The sequence below is a fragment of the Eschrichtius robustus genome, chromosome 12 (genome assembly GCF_028021215.1).
Source record: "Eschrichtius robustus isolate mEscRob2 chromosome 12, mEscRob2.pri, whole genome shotgun sequence".
NCBI lineage: Eukaryota > Metazoa > Chordata > Mammalia > Artiodactyla > Eschrichtiidae > Eschrichtius > Eschrichtius robustus.
Genome location: NC_090835.1, coordinates 72,680,519 through 72,699,714, shown reverse-complemented (window position 1 = coordinate 72,699,714; position 19,196 = coordinate 72,680,519). Strand labels below are relative to the sequence as shown.

Here is a 19,196-nt window from a genome sequence, read left to right as displayed (position 1 = left end):
CCCTGGTCTGGGAAGATCCCACATGCCGCGGAGCAACTAGGCCCGTGAGCCACAACTACTGAGCCTGCGCGTCTGGAGCCCGTGCTCCGCAACAAGAGAGGCCGCGATAGTGAGAGGCCCGCGCACCGCGATGAAGAGTGGCCCCCGCTTGCCACAACTAGAGAAAGCCCTTGCACAGAAACGAAGACCCAACACAGCCAAAAATAAATAAATAAATAAATAAATAAATAATTAAGGACTTCTGTGCATAAAAGGCACCATAAAGCGAGTGAAAAAATAAACCACAGCCCGAGAGGATATATCCTGGATTACTATCCAGAATATACAAGGAATGCCTAAAATAAAAAAAAAAAGCCAAATAAGCCAATAAAAAAGTGAGCAAAGGATATGAACAAGCAATTCACAGAATGAAACATTAAAAAGTATGCTAGATCTCTCTAGGAATCAGTGATATGAAAATTAAAATCATAGTGAGATATTTCACACACTTCAGATTACCAACAATTAGGTCTGAAAATAGGAAATATTGGTGAGGATGTGAAGCCAAGGGAACTCTCATGTATTACCAGTAGGAGGGCAAACTGGCATGACCACTTTGGAGAACAACTTCACAACGCCTAATAAACTTGCAACAGCACGCTGTATTCAGACCAGGCAATTCTACTCAGAGGCATGTGCCCCTGGAGAAATGCACAAGGGGTCATGAGTAAGAATGTTCATTGTAGCAAGGTTTATAATTCAGAGAAGAAAAAAACCTCAAATGTCCATTAAAAGGATAACAAATAAATAAACTGTAATATATCATACAATGGAGTGACACTTAAAATGAATGAAACAGAACTGCCTGTATCAATGTGAATGAACCTCACAAAAACATAACGTCAGGCCAAAAGTAACTGCTGAAGAATATGTCCAACATGCCATTAAAATATGCAAACCGCACACTATATATCTGTATAGATACTTAGAAATGTGGTAAAAGTATAGAGAGGCGCGTGGGAATTATAAGTGGCCCCTCAGGAGTTCCCTCTGGTGAGGAGGGAGCATTACTCAGGGAAGCTTAACCACGCGGTGGGCTTTAGTTCTTGGGCTGGATGGTGTGTGTGCACAGGTGATCATAGTATCAGCCACTGTACTTTCAGATCTCTGAACATTTCATAATCAAAGGGGAGAACATTCTCAGTGAGTGCATTTATTAAGCACTGACTGTGTGCCCAGCCGTGACTGTGCCGGAAGCCATGGGGACCACAGGAGGAATGTCACCTCTCCTGTTCCTGCTGGCTGGTGTCCTGAGCTCCCTACCCTCGGAATCCCTCCTGCCCTTGAACCCAGCCCTCCTGGCCCACCGCCATCAGTGCAGAGGGCATGGGAAGAGCCTGGTACTCTGGAGGGAATGGCTCATCTAGGCTAGACCTAGGAAAGAAATTTTCCATGGGAGCTGACAAGCTCCAAAGAGAGCAGAATCTCTAACCCCCTGAGGTCTTGTCTAAAATCATACTGAATTCCCGATGATTTGTTACATATGCTCACCAGAGAGGACCTCCCCTACTCCTATCACCCACTGTTAAGGTGTGGGGCATGTGCTTTGGGTGTGCATGTGTAGTGTTTGTTTTTCCTTTTTTGCAGTATTATACGCACACATTCACACAGTACAGATTAGCCTAAGTACACAGTGTCGCAGCCTGTGTTTTCAGCCTCATAGTCTGCCACATAGATGGTGTGGGTTCTCTGGACATCTCTTAGGAGAGGAACCTGCTGCATTGCTGCTTCGGCTTGGTGCCCCCTCTTCCATTTGGGGACAGAACAGCAGGTAAGGCTGAAGCAGCCCCCTTACCTGAAGCCCAGGAGGATGGCTGAGGCGATGACCAATGCAGAGAAGGAGAGTGCGTAGCCCACCGTGTAGATGATGTAAAGGGACAGGAGCTGCTGCTCCGGGGAGTTCTGTGTGCACACGGGGGACACAGTGTACAAGGGGTGGCCCACAACCCTCCTCTCCCACATTCTTCTTTCCCACAGGACAGGGGCAGCGGTGGGGCCCCAACTCAGCCCCACTGGGATCCTGGAACTAAGAAAGAGAATAACCTATGGTGATGGCCCTCGGATTTCTAGGGCCCTGTTCCAAGGCCGGAGAGGTGAATGCACACCACCTCTGTCCAGAAAGCATGGTGTGCAAAGCCCGAGAGGCAGGGGGATGGGCAGACGGCCACAGACCAACTCGCCAGATGCCCAGGTCCCTGCTCCCATGAAGCTGGCACCCTGCTGCCCACTAGTTCACCGGCTCAACTCACTCGGTCCCCTCGCTTGGACTCCTCGCACTCAGACAGGTCCCTCCAGGGCAGGCTCGAGTTGTCCTTGTGCAGCCACAGGCCATCGGTGGTGCAGAACCGGTACACGTGACCCTGCAGCACTGGGGCGGAGACACGCAGGAGCTGAGCCTCGGCCCAAGGCCACCTGCCCCTCACCCCTCTCCACCCTGGGGGCCACCCCAGCTGCCCCAGAACTGACCCCTCTACACACACACACACACACACACACACACACACACACACACACACACACACTCGGGCCTTCCTCTCCTGCCATGTGCCTGTTTGGCCCACCCTCAGCCTTTCCTCTCAGCCACCCTGGAATGCAGCTTGATGAATTCACACTATAGAGATGAGACCACGCTAGCCCATTTCCACACCCCTGCCTCAAATCGTGGTACGGACAAGGTTTGGTGCTGACGAGCAGTGGCCCCAACAGACCCACAGCCACCCTCTGAGACTGCTGATTCACAGAACTCAGGCCCCACCTTCTTGGGCAGAGCAGACCCCAGGAACAAAGTGGGCATAGAGCTCTTGAGAGAAAGAAGGAGACCCAGCCCCATCCTCAGGGAGCCTCGGTCTGAGGGGAGACACAGCCCTGCCCTTAAGAAGTTCTAACCTGATGGAGGAGACCCAGTCCTATTCTCAAAGATCACCTGATTTAAAAGGAATACATAGTCAATGGCAGAGACACAGCCCTTAGAGACCCTCTGTTCAAAGGGGTAGTGGTGGGGGGAGGGAAGACCAGCTCTTCCCTTCAAGTAGCTCCAAGTAGCTGGAGATGGAGACTGTCCTTGGAGACCTCTCAGTCTGAGAGTGGGGAGACATCCAGCCCCTGGCCTCAAGGAGCTCCCAGGCGGAAGGAGGAAGGAAGCACAGTCCCTGGCTTCAGAGAATCAAGACTCTCACAGAAAACAAAAACCAAAAAGTGCAGAAAGGAATAACATAAATGCAAACCGAGAGAGATCAAACACAGGCCCAGCAGAGCTGGGGGTGGGATGTCCCTGTGTCCACTCACACCCCGCCTGGGCACCTGGCGCTGAGGCGACCACCCTGCCGTGCCTCACTCTCCACCCACCCAGGGAGGGGGGTGGCTTGTGGCCCCAAGTTTGCAGGGAGATCACAAGAGGGGACAGGGCATTACCTGTGTCTGAGAGGAAATGTAAGTCTGACCCCAGGGCCAGGAAACTGGGGACAAAAGTGGGGAGAGATTTAGCACAGGGGGATCAAGGAGGGGAGCTGGAGCCAGGACGAATTTTAAAAGATTTAAAAATTCCAAAGGGCAAAAGATTTTAAAGACCAGCCTCCCAGCTGTGGGAAGAAGGCTCAGCGTGAAGGAGGGAGCACGGAGAAGCCGCGAGGCCCTGGCTGGCAGTGGCTGCTCAGAAGTTTCCAGGTGGAGAGGCAGCAGTTAAGGACAGGTCTGTGGCAGAGAATCATCAGCATGAGTGACTGACGGCAGCAGCATCAACCCCAGCGCCCACAGCACCAGGGCCGGGAACGGACGCACCATCTAGGACGGGGCTGCATTTCACAGTTCACAAACCATCAGCCCGCCCACTGCTGCCATGTGCCAGGACACCTTCACTCTAGGGGCCAGGGACAGCTCTCTGCCCGCACGGTCAGGCACCTGCAGGGCCTGCCAGTGGGACCCTTGTCCTCCCTGAGCCGGTCCCTGGCTCCCGGCTCACTCTCCCCTTTCTCCACTCCCTTTCAGAGACCCTGACCCGCTTCAGGAGACAGAAGTTATCTGGTAATACTGTGGGGTGAGTCAGCTTGCGGCATCACTGCTTCTAGAAGAAACTGCATTTTAAGAGACTTCCCCAGGAAGAGAAACAAAAGCCTGAAAATCCAATGATGGGACTTCGGGCAGCGGGAGGAGCAGTGTCCCAATAGCCCCCTGACGCATTTATGAACAAAATCGGGAAAGGCCAAAGGCAGAGAAGGGGAGGTACCAGGTCTGATTTAAGCAACTAGAAGGGCCCCCAAATGTCTCTCTGATCTGCTGCGTGGATGCCTGGAATTCTTCACCAGGGGCTGAGTCTTCTGACGTAAGAGCAAAACCAGACTTCAGGAGTCGATGACCCCAGAGCAGTGATGGGGATCTGGCCTGACTCCATGGAGAGTGAGACTGATATCAGAACCTTCTCTGGAAACCCGTTCAGATGGCAGGAAATGGGGAGAAAAGAGGAGGCAGAGGGGCCAGGGGAAGGGAGAGGACATCGCAAAGGGGCCCAAACTGTCGAAGCGCCATGTACCCAGGACGCAGGCCACAGCAGTGTGACCCTAATAACAGCCACTTGCCACAGCTGGCACAGGGTCTGGCATTCAGGAGGCACTCGAATTGATGTTTTCCTTCCTACACGCTCCTTTCGAACCCTCTCTGCAGGCTGCTCACTCATAGATATCAGGTTTATGAACACCTGCTGTATGCCTGACACCTTTGAACATCACGACCACCTTACAAGGTAGGCACAGCAAATCCCATTTTACAGATGAAGCAACTGAGCCTCTGAGAGGCCAAGTGACTTGCCCAAGGTCATCCAGCCAGGAAGCGGCAGAATCAAGATTGCAGCCCTCAGCTCTTGGCCTCCAGAGGCCAAAAGTCAGCAGCCAAATTCACTGCTAACAGTCCACAATGGCCATGTGCCATTTATCTGCCCTTCCTCCAGGCTTGGATTTGCCAACATTCAGCATCCTCCCAGCAGGTCCTCTTGCCAGTTTGGGCCCCCGGCACCCTGCCATTCCTGGGCCCTCTGCTCAGGGCAAGCTGGGAGGGTAAGGAGGCAATGTGTGCACAGATGTATGTGTTACTGGCACAGTGTCAAGAGATCACTGCGTCCCTACGAAGCTCAGTGAGCCTATGTGAGTGCGCCTGTCAATTATCCCTCATTAGCAGCAAATATTAAAAGCCAGGGCTGGTTCCTGGCCGGGTTGTGGTCCCAGGTGCCCATCTTGGCTGGAGATGGGGTGGGTCTGGGCACAGCCCGGCTTATCAGCCCAGCTTTATCTGGCCCAGGTGCTGCTGATAAATCATAGCCAGAGGCTTGGTTCTGGTCTTGTCAACACCAGGAAGCAGCCGGCCGCATGCCAGGAGGCCTAGGGATATTTCATTAAGTCAGACCCTGGTGCTGGAACTAAAACCCCCAATTAAACGCTTCCCCTCCCGGAAACCGCAGCGGCGTCTGTAATCAAGCTAACAGCCGCCCTTCCACGTGGACGCGGGCACACAGGGCTGTGGAGAGCCACTCATGAATCCATTAGCTCCTGCATCCTGGCAACAGCAATGGCCAGCACGGACTCCTGGGCCCCATCTCCTGGGCCGGGAAGCCAAGATTCAAAGCGGGCAGTCATAGGCCCTCCCCAGAGTGCTGGAATGAGGGTCAAAGGCAGGGCTCGAATTGAAGGTGCCCACTTGGGGTGGGGGTGAGGGGCAACGCATCACATCACGGCCTAGGAGAAGGAGCTCGGGTTCTGAACGACAGACTCAAGGTCAATCCTGGTTCTGCCCTCAACCACCTATGGGACCTTGGGCAGACCTCCCCATGTCTCAGCTTCCTCATCTGTAAAATGGGAACCATGATAACTTCCCAGGTCTGTGGTGTGAGGATTAGGAGATAAAGCATGTGAAGTGCCTGGTACCTGGTTGGTCTTCAAAACAGAGTCACAGTGAAAGACCTGCTGCCACCCGCCCCCCCCCCCCCCCCCGCCCCCACCAATTCCTCAAAAGAGTACCCCTTCACTGGGGGCGGGCTGGAGCTTAGGACACCGCCTCAGCCGGAGCTCCTCCAGGGCCAAGCTGGGGCCTCGGTTTCCCTCTAGCAACCCCAGCCTGCTGTAAAAGCTCAAGGGAGGCACCTGTCATAGAGTTTCCAAGAATTGTGAGTTATAGACAATTTTTAAAACATTTTATGACTCTCCTATAATTAGAACCAAGCTAACATGTAGGGATCAGGAGAGGGTGCAGCTAATGAGACTGGAATGATTTGTAATGAGCAGATCAGCTGTTTGTGGTTAAACAAGGCTGCTGGAGGGCCCTCGGGTGGCAACAGGCTCTCTGAAGCCACTCCAGCCTTCTGGTTTACAGAGAAAATCTTGTGGACGCAAGGCATCTCCTTTGAACACCTTCCTTCCTTGACTCACCTGTTCCCACCCTCTCTGTGCAATCCCCAATTCTGAATTAGAGGGGTCAGAATTCAAGGACTTGGCTGGCTTCCCTGGGACACTGTATAGTTCTGAGGCCTGGCCTGGCCCCATCTCTGAGTCTGACACCCTCCCTCCCTGGAGGGCACTCTTTCCCCTTTCTCCATCTGCCTGTTCTTCCAGGCCTGGCCCCGATATCACCTCCCTCTGGAAGCCTTCCTGGTGCCACACCCCAGGCAGAAGAGGTGGCTCTGGCCTCCCTCAGCACCACTTCCCGGGCCCCTGAGCTGACCTCTTCAGCCCCATGGGGAAGGTCACCCCTTCTCCCCAACGCCCACATACTCACACACCCCTAAGGTCTCACTGACATCCCCAGCTCCTGACACAGACCTGCCCCGGGGAATTGTTCTGAATTTAATTCTTTCTCTAGTCACTCATTCCTCTGCCCTGCTCTGCACCCCAGAAGGCTGACCCCTGTGGACAGTATCGCTTGGGCGCTTTGCCCTCTGCTGGGTTTGGCCACTGGGAGGCACCAGCAGAAGGTAGGAGGGCGGAAGGAGAGAGAGGCTGGGGTATTTCTCCCTTGCTCCCTTCTTGCCTTGATTCTGAGGTTCTGGCAGTGGCTTTGCCCCTCTGTGGCCAAGGCCCTGCCCTGCTGGTGGCCTCTCCATCACCACGACCTCCAGCTGTTCCTGCCCCACTTGGGTCTAGGGATGCTAAAGCTTCCCACTGTTGTGGTCCTTGGTGCTTTATGTACCTTTTTGGCCCCTTAACCCTGCCCAGCCTCTGAAGCGGCCCCTCCATTAAATTCTTTTCAGATTCCCAGCTGAGTGTGTTTTCTGCCAGGACCCTGCCTGAGACCTGTCCCCCTTGCTTCTCCCCACTTCAAACTCCCACTATGACGTTTTTCCACAGTCTACCCCCTTGATCAGCCCAAGAAAGTTCCAGAACTGTCCCCTTCCTGCTCCCCCATGCTCTGGGAGGGGGTGAGGGAAGCCCCTAGTGCCAGCTTCTGCCAAGGGGAACAGCCAGGACAGGCCAGAGACAGCAATTATGCTGCAGGAGCCCACGGTGGGTGTCTCTGCAGGTCCCTAACTCAGAGAGAGGGGAGAGGGAGGCAGAGTCTGTGATCCCATGTGTCAGCAAAGGGAGTGAATTAGCTTGGTGAGTCAGGGGAGGGGGGCGGGGGCTGGCAAGGGGCCTGCACAGTGGCCGTTATCTTCACGGAGAAAGCAATAAAACCGTGTTCGCTCATAAACGGGCACCACCAGGACCTATTTCCTGCTCAAATAAAATTAAAGGTGATGGATGGAGCCGCGAGCGGCAGGCAGAGCTGGGGGCAGCTTAGTGCTGAGTGATGGGCCCTGTCCTGCGCCTGGCTCCCTGGGGTCTAGAGGCCCGGCCCCAGCTGGACAGGCAGCCAGTCCCAAACCACTGGGGAGCAAGGAAAGTGTGCGTATTGCGGGAAGTGGGCGAGGTTAAGTCAGGCAGGTGGAAGAAATTAACAGCAACCATTTTTCAAGAACCTACAATCCTCCCAACACCCCCATCACCTGGCTTTATCCCATCTCCCACATGGCAAGCTGAGGCACAGAGAGGTCTAGAAATTCACTCAAGCTCACACAGCCACTCAGAGCAGCCTCAGGCAGAACCATAAGATTGTACAACTCGACTTTTTCATCTCCAGGGAGAGGGCAGGCAGCTCACTGCCCTCCCTCGGGGTGTGCCCAGCCAGCAGAGGCCCAGGCCACTCGCCTGTCCCCATGCCCAGAGCCACGTGCACAGGAACACACACACATGCACACATACGTGCCCGCACGCTGGAGGAAGCCTGGTGTAGCAGGGAAACATGCTTACTCTAAACCAGACTCCTCGGCTTATTCCTGGGTCTGCTACTCACCCGCTGTGTGAGCTTGGAAAAGTCACTTAGCATCTCTATGCTTCAGTTTCCTCCTCTGTAAAAGGGGAGGGTCACCAGAGTGCTTGCCTCGCAGGGTTGTTGTGAGGATTAAATGAGCGTAGGTGTGTAAAGTGCTTACAGCTGGCCGCGGAAATGCTGCGTGAAGGGCACTGATCCGCTCTGTGTCTTAGGCGGGCGCCTGCCTCTTTCCAGGCCCAGGCTCTCCCCGTGCACCTCAGGGTGGGGTGGGTATACTGGGAGGGAACAGCAGGAGAGAGTCTCCTCAGGACTCCTGCCTGGGCTTCACCTGACTCCAGTCCTGTGTTCTGAGGTGAAGCTCACACCGGGCCCTGCCAGGTGCCCTGATAGTCCACTAAGGGGCTGCCTCTCCCAGGAAGCCCTCTAGCTTCCCAGAGTATGACCTCAATCTCACACTTGCTTCTGGGCCAGTTTCTGCTTGGTCTCAGGCCCCTTCAGTGCACTGTAATTAAGAGCACTGGCTGGCTTCAAATCCTGGCCCTGCCATTTACCACGTCATCTGGAGCGAGTGACTTAAACTTTCTGGGGCCTCAGTTTCCCTATCTGTACAAAACAAGCATACCCACGGGGTAGTTGTAAAGATTAAATGAATACTCGGCTTTTAGGGCAGGACTGGGCACACAGCAGGTACTTAACATCATTATTATAAAGCAGTACCCTTTCTCCCTTCCTGAGACTGTGGGCTCTTTGAGGCGAGGGCGCTTGTCTCCTGTTAGCCTCCCTGGTGCCTGGGACAGGTGGGTGGGTGTTGGGGGGCACATTAACTCCCCCTCCAGTCAGAGCTCCCCCTGCAGCCTCTGTAGATCTCTGTACTCCAAAGAGTCACACCTTTCCCAGTGCAGGCTGTCCCCTGCAGACAGGAGTGAGCCGGGGAGGGCCTGGGGGGCAACTTCACCAAGGCCCCGATCACTACTCCCGTCTGGGTTCATCTGAGCAGTGAACCCCTGAAGAGTCAGGAGGTGGCTACAGGCCACTACCAGGTGGGCGGCACCTACAAACACACACATTACACACACACACACACACACACACACGCACGCACGCATCAGAGCAATGACACCTCTGAGTAACCCCACCCCACACTGAACCCCCAGGAACTGTTCCTACCTGACTCCTTTCCTGATGCAGGAGGGTGCGCTCATTTCTTTCTTAAGTCAGACGCCATGATTTCCCCGCAGACCCCACCTGCCAGGACGGGCCTCAGGCCCAGGTTACACCTGATGCCACCCCCTACTGCTCCCCACCCCCAAGGAAAGAAAGGCAGACCACCACGAGGAGGCCCAAAGACCTCCTGGAGCCGGGAGGCTGTGTCTCAGGGGAAAGGAGGCAGCACGAACCCCGCGCCAACTCCACTCCCACCCCGGGCGGGGCAAGGGACTCACCGCTGCTGGCCCAGGGCAGGTACCAGGGGCAGCTGACGTTCACGAAGGAGCCCGGCGGCCCATCCGGCCAGCAGGCGTAGTCATCGAAGGTCCGGTTGCAGAACAGGCCTGGTGCAGCGGGACGATGGCATCTGAGTCCCAGGCTGGCCGGGGCACTTCCCCCCAAGTTCCCCACCAGAGAGGGTGCCCGGCAGAAACCTGTGCTCGGCTCACCTCCACTGAGGCTTCCTACCCACCCAGCACATTCCCACCCAGCAGGTGCCACTTATCAGCAGTGGGACTTGGAGCAAAGTACTTAAGGTCTCTGCTTTCTCACCTGGAAAATGGGGTTGATCCCCAGCCCACAGGGCTTTGTGGGGACAAACAGCACAGCTAGCATAGATAACTGAGCATAGTAAGTGCTCAATAAACGATCCTCGTGGGCCTGTTATTAAATTACACACCACGGATGAAGGGGACGGTAGCTCTCCAGGCTAAGATAACCCTCCTCAGGTGACTGGGTCATGACTGCAGCTCAGGACTGGAACACAGGCCTATCAATCCTCTGCTCTTTTTTTTTCTTTTTTTTAACATCTTTATTGGAGTATAATTGCTTTACAATGTCGTGTTAGTTTCTGCTGTATAACAAAGTGAATCAGCTATACGTATACATATATCCCCATATCCCCTCCCTCTTGCGTCTCCCTCCCACCCTCCCTATCCCACCCCTCTAGGTGGACACAAAGCACCGAGCTGATCTCCCTGTGCTACGCGGCTGCTTCCCACTAGCTATTTTACATTTGGTAGTGCACGTATGTCCATGCCACTCTCTCACTTCGTCCCAGCTTACCCTTCCCGCTCCCCGTGTCCTCAAGTCCATTCTCTATGTCACTCCCCCTAAACGTTCATTACTCTAAGTACGTGGGTTGGGCCTCCTGCCCTGGCACAGGCCGGGAAGTGCTGAGGAGGAGGCAGAATAGAAAGGCCAGGTGTCTGCTCCTGAGGGGCCCCAGTCAGGGGCGAGGGGGGACACAGCAGCAACGAGGCCGCACCCCAAGGCATAGGGTGGATGAGGGGTCCTAGAGAGGCAAATGACGCCCAGCCAGGCGTGGGGCCTCCCAGCGCCGTGGGGAGCTGGTTGGGTGCACTCACCTGTGGCTGGGGGCGGAGCCTCGGTCAGGAAGCGCTGGCACTGGCGTCGGTATTCTCGCCATTTCTCCACTGTCTCCGAGAGGGACACGGTGGCACCCTGGAGAGAAGAAAGAAAAGGGGGCCCCTTAGGTCCAACCGACCTCTCTTTTATGCCCAATCCCCCCCCCCACACACACACACACTTGGTTTCTTGATCTCCGGGGGACCTTAGAGCCCCAAACTCCACAGGCTTTGGCCATCTCTGAAAGGGGGTGACAACACAAAGAGGGGCTCCAGGTGGATGTTTTTATATCTTTATCCCTCCCAGGGCATAGCCTGGGGTGTAGTAAATGTCCAGCCAGTGGCTACTGAAAGGACACTGTTGGGGGTGAGTGGGGGAAGGGCCACCGGCTGGGCGTGTGTCTCATTCATGGTTTCATCTGCCCTCACCCAGCAGAGAGAGTTCCTGAGGGCCCTGGGCTTTGTGACTGCCACGGGCTCCTTTCCAGCACCCAGTCAGCCTTCCTGCAAGGTTCTCACACTTTCGTCCACCAGTCTTGAAGGCAACACGCAGGCCCAGAGTGGGAGAGGGGCTCAGTCAAGGTCACACAGCACCCCAAGGGAGCAGAGCTAAGGCTAGGACCTGGAGTCTCCCAGATCAGTGACTGTGACGGAGCAGTGGCAGGTGTGGGCTGAGGTGGGATTCAGTGCTGGTAATGCCGCCCACTAGCATCCCTCCTGCAAAATGCAGTCATGTTACCTGGGAGGTCAACATGACCCCCACCATCTCCTTGTAGCATAACAACACAGATCAAATATTCAGCTCTATCAACTGCAGGAGAAGTCCTGAGGACATGGGGTGAAGGGGTCAGAAAAGTTCCAGAACACAGAGATTGGGTCTGCAATGGGAGGGGTCCCCCTCTCTGTGAGTAGATAAGGTAACAGAACTGGCTTTTTAGCAGAGACCCAAGCAGATACACCCAAGTGAGAATTATCCATGTCCAGACATTTTAGTGTACTTCTTTAGATATGTCTGGGCACTATGTTTCCTTTTTATTTGTATTTTTTCCTGAACAGGCTTAAGATGATAAATATTCCTCCTTTAGAGCCTGCAGACACACAAATGACCAGGGAGCCCCTTGTATAAAATTTAGGACCTATACATAATTTAAAACAAAATTTCACTTTTTGAAATCACAAAAATATACATGCGTGCTGAAATTAAAACAGCTTCAGTTTGGGAGCTTGCACCACCCTTGACGGGTGGTGCCCTAAGCAAACTGGATCTGGTTTCCGGGTAATCCTGCCCAGATCTAAGCTGCGTTGGGGGCTTATAAGACACTTCCCATAAAGACACAGGCTGTCTTGGGCTCATCCCTGGTGGCACAGGAAGCCCTAGGGAGGGGACAAAGCTTGCTTGACAAGCAAGGGGACAGTCTTGGAGTGAGTGTGCTGAGGCCACAGGCAGAGCTACTTAAAAGACAGTGCTCTTCTGAGCGCAAAGGTCAAGTGTATTTGTTAAACAAATAAATAAGGAATCAAACCCAACAGCGAAGGCAGTGTCAGTTTTAGCTACAACTGAGGGGTCAGCGCAGTTTTCACTAGCGCCAGTCCTGGTGGATCCACCCCCCCCGACCGCTACCCACTTTCCTTCTCCTCCACGGAATGCAGCAGCTGCTGGTGGTCAGGGCAGGGAGACCAGGGAGAAATCCCACCTGATCTCTCTAGGAGGAAAGCAGGCAGCAAGCAAGGTCGCTGCTGGGAACTGGGGCAGAAGGTGTGTCTGGGGCAGGGAGCGGGGACTGGGAAGCCCATGGGAACCAGAAGTCTCAGGGTGGGGATAAAGGCAAAGGACAGCACCAGGAGGGCCAGCCTGGCCAGCAGCACCCCAGAGAGGTTCGAGACAGAGGCAGCCCTGTCACCTGCTCGGAGCAGAGCCCCGGACAAGAAACTATCTTCAGGGCTCCCCTGGTGGCGCAGTGGTTGAGAATCTGCCTGCTAATGCAGGGAACACGGGTTTGAGCCCTGGTCTGGGAGGATCCCACATGCCGCGGAGCAACTGGGCCCGTGAGCCACAACTACTGAGCCTGCGCGTCTGGAGCCTGTGCTCCGCAACAAGAGAGGCCGCGATAGTGAGAGGCCCGCGCACCGCGATGAAGAGTGGCCCCTGCTTGCCACAATTGGAGAAAGCCCTCGCACAGAAACGAAGACCCAACACAGCCAAATAAATAAATAAATAATAATTAAAGGTGCTAATAATTTTTTTTAAAAAAAGGTCAGGGCCTGATTGGTTTCATGCCCTTGCACCTGGCTCCCTAGATTAGGTATAATCTGTCTCCAAATCCAGAAAAAAAAGAAAAGAAAAGAAACTATCTTCAGACGGGGGCTCCCTGAGGGCAGGGCTGTGTCACCCTCAGGCTGGGGCTCCTTAAGAACAGGGGTTGTGTTCCCCCCTCAGATAGCCTCCTGACAATAGGGGTCCACCGTCTGCCTCCTGCCCCAGCTGAAGTTCTCCAAATACTGCTCACCGCACCCGCCTGCCCAAAGACACAAACTACCAGCCCTCTGGCCTCTCCCCACCCGGCGTTTACGGAATTAATACTGTGCCAGGCTCTGGGTGGGGGGACGGACTCGGGGGACATGGGGAGCGCAAAGATGAAGGCCAGAGCCCTGGCCTGAGAGAGTCCCCAGGCTACTCGGGGGTGGGGTGGGAGCAAATGCCCTTCAGGACACAGCAGAGAAGGCGGCGGTGAAAGTGCTCAGGGAATGGCTGGGGCAGGGCTCGGTGCTCGGGCTTGAGAGCCCTGGGGGACGCCGGGGACTGGGAGCTGGGGTTGGCAGAGGGAAGGGGGGTAGGGAGAGACTGGGCCCAGCAAGGGCAGAGGGTGGGCATTTCAGCAGGAGGACCCAGCAGGAACGAAGGGGCAGAAGTGGGGACGTCGGTGCTCTGGTGAGCAAGCAGAAGACAGCCTTGCACTAACGTTCAGGAGAATTTTCTGGGCCAGGGAGAGAGCGGTAGGCAGGACCTGGGACAGATTTGAGGCTCCGGTCTGGAACAAGGCTGGGGTCACCCGGTGCAGCAGGGCCCAGGGGCTCAGGGGAACACAGTTACACAGAGAAGTTTGAATAGCCCTGGCTTTGGGCTCAGAGCCAGGCCTGATCCTGGCTCTCCCATAAATTAAGTTTGTGACCTTGTGCAAGAGTTTTAACTTCCAGTCTGAGCTCACACCTGCACAAATTGGGAATAACAATAGTCCCTACCTCCCCGTGAGCATTAAGTGAGTTAATGCTTAGAAGGGCGCCTGGCACGTGGGAAATCCACAGCCAACGGCAGCTATCTTCGATTTCTGCTCTTGACAGGAGAGGACAGAGCAGACCGGGCAGCCAGACTTCCTGGGGAGTCCGGGTCCCACCCCTCCCTCATTTCTGGGATCAACAAACTCCCAGCAGGAGGAAAGGAACATATTTTCCTGCCAAGGACCTATCATTCTGCTTAATTTGTGGCATCTTCCAGCTGCAACATAGCCATTAGCAAAGCCTCCATGCCCGAGGGCAAGGAACTGTGAGGAGGGGCAAGGCCCTGCCCACCAGCCTCCACCCCATTTCATCCTCCTGTGATGTGAGTCCCCGCTCCAGGCCTGGTGAGGAGGGGCTGGGGTGGTAAGTGGCGGGGAGGATGCAGTGGTGGAGGCCCCTGCCCCTCAGAGGCAGGAGAGCTGGCCGGGAGACCAGGGCAACAGTGGGGGGCCCAGCGGACCAGGGTGAGGGCAGCTTGGCAGTTTTTAGAATCAGGACTCACCAGGCTTCATGGGAGTTCTCCGATGGGGGGGTGAAGGCAAATGGGGACAATGCCTGGGGCGGAGTTTACAGTTAGGAGAGGGCGTCTCTCAGATTCAGGTGTTTGGGGAGGAAGCAGGAGGTGACAAAGAAGATGCCAGGAAGGAGTGGTGGGCAGGAGAGAGCACTGGACAGAGAGACACGTCCTTGGTTTAAATTCCAGCTCTGTCTGTTAACGTGGGACTGATGGGACAAATTTCAATGTTCTGGGACCTCAGTTTCCTTATCTGTAAAATGGGCATATCGCTCTTTTCAAAGACTTCCTGTACAGATCCAGCAAGATAAAGTAGTGAAAAGCTTTAGGAATTATCCAGTCCTGTACGAGCGAGCAGTGTTCTAAGGAAGAAGAGCAGGAAGAGAAGGATGTGGAGAGGGTGAGGGGCTTTCCAACACCCTAGGACGGCACGCCTTCTCCAAACACTGGCTGCTAATGTGAAGAATTCCTCCGGCAGTTTCATTTCTCAGTGCATCAGATTCTTTCCTTTTCTGGGAACCTTTTTGATTGAGGGGAAGGAGGAAAGAGAGGCCACTAAGGTGGGAAAAATGGGAGAGGGCCTCCCCAAAGGAAAAAGAGGGCTCCAATGACAACTCTGGCGCCACCCAACAGATGCAGCCCTGCATCTTCCCTGCAGCTCCTCCCAGGACCCCTGCCTCCTTCTTCTCTGCCCAACTTCCAGAGCCCAACCATCCCCGAGGCCCTCTGAGACCTGGAGGGATGGTGCTGCTGGACCCTGGGCTCTTGGCCCCATTTTTTTTCCCTATAGACTCCAGATACGTGAGCAGAAGGGCAGGGAAAGGAAGACCACACACACATTCTCACGTGCACCAGACCCCTCACATGGATACACTGTCACACACATTATCACACTTGTGTGGAGCACATGCTTACATACTAAGACATGACACGGAGTCTCTCTCCCACACATGAACACATAGACTGTCAGGTACACACACACACACACACACACACACACACCCCCACCCCCCTTGACTGACATATACTCAAGTCACACTGTCACATGCATAGATACAGAGAAACAGACACACATTCTGTCACAAGCACACTTTTCTCACCCACACACAGACACACACTGGCAGACACTCATTCACACACTAAGATGTCTCTCTCTCATACACACACAGACCTTCCCATAGATGCAGTATCACACTTGGAGTCACAAACACATACACACTGTCAGACACACAATGACATGCTGAGATGTTTCATACACGGGGACTCACAGGCAGGCTGTCACACAGAGGGTCACATACAAGTACAGAGGAGAAACAGGGGTTCATACAGCCCACACCCCTCTCCCCCTGGTCCTTCTCTCTCTGTCTCTCTCTCTACCTGTCTCTGTCCTGCATCTTTGTACCTCTGTATCACTGTACCTCTCTATCTCACACGCACACAGAAGCATCTGTTCAGGGGCAGGCGCAGCTAAGGAGCAGCCTGCTTTTCCTCAGAGCAAGGCATCCAAGGGCAGGATGTGGTTTCTTGGTTGCTCCTGCCCTGGCACCCACCAGACTCCATATCTGTGAGGGAGCCCAGCTCAGGACAAAGTCCACGGTGACCGCCGCGCACCCTGGACTCCATCCACCCTTCACTAGAGTGCAGAGGCACGGGGCCTCCGACAGCCCCCCTCCCAGCCCTCTTCCACTGCCCTGGAGAAGGCTTCCAGATTCCCGAGGACAAGTGGGTCAGATCCCCCAAGTGACTAAAGCTGCCATTTCAGGGCGCCAGTGTCCCAATCCTCTCTGTTACCCCATGGGGCAGGGCTCGTGATCCCTATTTACAGATGAGGAAACAGAGGTTCCGGATGGTCAGATGTCCTGCCCAAGATCACCAGCTAACGGCAGACCTGATATTTGAACCCGGTTTTGTCTGGTTCTAATTTGGAGTGTCAAAGTCTTGCCCGTCTCCTCAGTAAGTAGACCAGCTCCCTCACAGGGGTCTTGCGGAGGAAAATTATAGGCGAGGGGGTGGTCCTTCCCGGCAGCAATGAAGGAGTAGCCTAGGTCCCCTTCTTCAGAGGTCAGTTCTGCCACCCTCCTGCCTGCACCCCCTTCCAGCCTGGCCAGCCTGACTGTGGGCAGCTCACTCCATTTTCCCTTCAGTCCCACCTGGGTGAGCAGGTATTAGGCACCAGGCCAGCCCCGCACCCCTTTGTCCTCTCTGTTCCTGGACTGCTGGGTTCACCTTACACAGGGAACCCTCCTTTTCTGAGGTTTGTCCCCCCCGGCAGTGACAGGAAGGGAGCAACCTAGTCTTGCTGATCTCATGAACAGAAAATAGAAAACAGAATTCACCATTGTTGAGAGTCACACGCGGGCATGAGGTTGTGTCGCAATTACTGCAGTCTGACCTCAAAGCCTGTCACTCAGATCTCCACGGGTCAGGGGTGCTCACAGCAGGGCACCCCCCGAAGCTCCCTCTCTCTGCTCAGAGCCTGGCTCATCCTGCCCTCCTCTGTCACCCCAGGACTGTTATGGCCCCAGGATATTGGGCTTTTGGCCCAGGGCTGAGGAATGAGGGGTGGGAAGAAAGGGCAGGTTCAAGGAGCCTGACTCCTCTGGGCAAAGGAACTCTGGGGAGAAGACAGGCAGCATCCAGAACCTCTCCTCTTCCCTTAATCCAAAGTCGGTCTGCAAATGGCCTGGAGCAGGATGGGACCAGGCAGCAGAGCCTTCCACCCCAACCCTGTCCCAGCCAGAGGAGGAGGTAAAAGTGAGCGAGAAGCAGGTAGTGGGTCTGCAGTTCTGGCTCCCAAAAGATCCCACGCACGCCAGGGAAGCCAAAGTCTGGTTGAGCGTCCGGGGGACACTGCTGTGGAAGGAGATGTCTCCTGCAGCTAGGGGCAGTAGTTGGGCTGGGGACACGGAGAGGGGGGGAATGAGTCTGGAAAAAAACGTGGGGGCTGAAGAAGGGCTGGCACCTTAGCTGGGAGGCACATCTGTCCACATCTGGATTCTCAGCCAGGGGTGGAGTCGGCCCTCATCAAAGACCCCTCCTCCCACCTCCCACCTGCGCTGGGACAAATTTCAAGGCCTGTGAAAGCCCCCTCCCCAGAGCTCTTCAGGTCTGGGGGTAAGAGCGGGAGGTCACGGGAAGACACGGCTCTCTGGCACAGGAAAGCCTGCACCTCCTCTCTGCTCACGCATCTCACAGCATCTCTGGACAACTCCTCTCTCCTAAAGCAGGCGGGCCACAGCCCCCAGCCTAGGAGCCTGGAGGCAGGAAAGGCAGAGAGGGGCTGCAGGGGTCCACCTGTGGTCAGCCCTCCACGGGCATCCAGGAGGCCAAGGTGTCTCCACGTGTCCCAGTATGAGCTCTGGTGCATGTTGACCACCAAGGGGATCAAAATGGGGGTGTGTCAAGACGAGTGTATGAGGGGAGGCCTGCCTGCTTCTAGAGGAGCAGGGAGTCTTCTAGTGTTTGCCTTGGCGCGGGGCTGGGGACGGGGGTGGCTCTCGAGTTCCAGCTGGGAGGTCAGGGGGAAGGACAGAAAGCTGCCACCGCAGGGTCCCTGGGGCTATGAGTCAAAGGCTGTGCTGGGGGGCTGGTCGGGGGGCGGATAGAGCTGGGGGTCCACACCCAGGCCTCTCCGCCTTCCCAGGGGGTCTCTGATAGTGAGCGGGGGACGGGTGAGGGCGCGGGCACGGCGGGGAGGGGTCTCGGGCACAGTGGAAAAGGGGAGGTCGGGGAGCTCGGGCTGTGGCCGGGCCGCTGGCACGGGTTTGCGGGAGACGGAGTTGGGAAAGTGGTCGGGGGGAGATGCGGCACAGAAGTCGGCGCAGGGCTGCCGCGGGACAGCCGGTGGCCCGGCAGAGGGGCCCGGGCGGCCAGGAAGGGGGCGCCTGGCCGGGGCTGAGGGAGGCGTCCGCCGTCCGAGCCCCCACCTCCGCCACCCAACTCTCCAGGTCCCACTCCCCGAGGCTTGGGTTCCCGCCGCCCGCGGTCGCGGAGTTTCGCTCAAGTCGCGGCCGCCGCTGCCCGGACGCCGCGCCCGCAGCAGCCCACGCCGCCGCCTCCCCCGCCCCGGGACCCGCGGGTCTCACCTGGGGGCGGGGGCCGGCCCTGCCCACCGCCCCGAGCAGCAGCAGCGCCAGGCGGAGCGGCCCGGGGGCGCCGGCCATGGCGGGGCTCTCAGGACTGGGCCATCGCTGCCACCTGCGGCACCGCGCGCGCCACTGAGCCCGGGCGGCGCGGGCGCGGGGGAGGAGCCGGCGCGGGGCCGCCCCGCCCGCAGGAGGGGCCGGGTGGGTTCCGGCTTTCCGCCCCCGCCCGCGGAGGCCCCTGGGCCCGGCCACCTCCGGACCGGAGGTCCCCGGCCCTGCGCTCCGGGCTGGCGCCGCTCGGGTTCGGGCAGTGCAGGAGCGGGGCCGCCCCCACCCCACAGCCGGCCTTCCTCCCGGATTCCCCCGCTAAAGAAAGCCAAACCACCCCCAGCTGTCCAGGATACCCCGTAGGGAACTGAG

General features: G+C 56.2%; 1 protein-coding gene across 1 annotated transcript in view; it reads right to left on the bottom strand.

The window, feature by feature from the left end:
• Positions 1-18,854, bottom strand: part of GLP1R (glucagon like peptide 1 receptor) — a 32,309-nt gene extending 13,455 nt beyond the window's left edge. The window contains exons 1-5 of the mRNA XM_068558150.1: positions 18,777-18,854; positions 10,902-10,998; positions 9,771-9,878; positions 2,289-2,407; positions 1,835-1,941 (exon numbers count right to left, since the gene is read on the bottom strand). Coding sequence (XP_068414251.1) covers positions 1,835-1,941; positions 2,289-2,407; positions 9,771-9,878; positions 10,902-10,998; positions 18,777-18,854 — 509 coding nt within the window. The remainder of the gene's footprint in view (positions 1-1,834; positions 1,942-2,288; positions 2,408-9,770; positions 9,879-10,901; positions 10,999-18,776) is intronic.
• Positions 18,855-19,196: the final 342 nt, after the last annotated feature.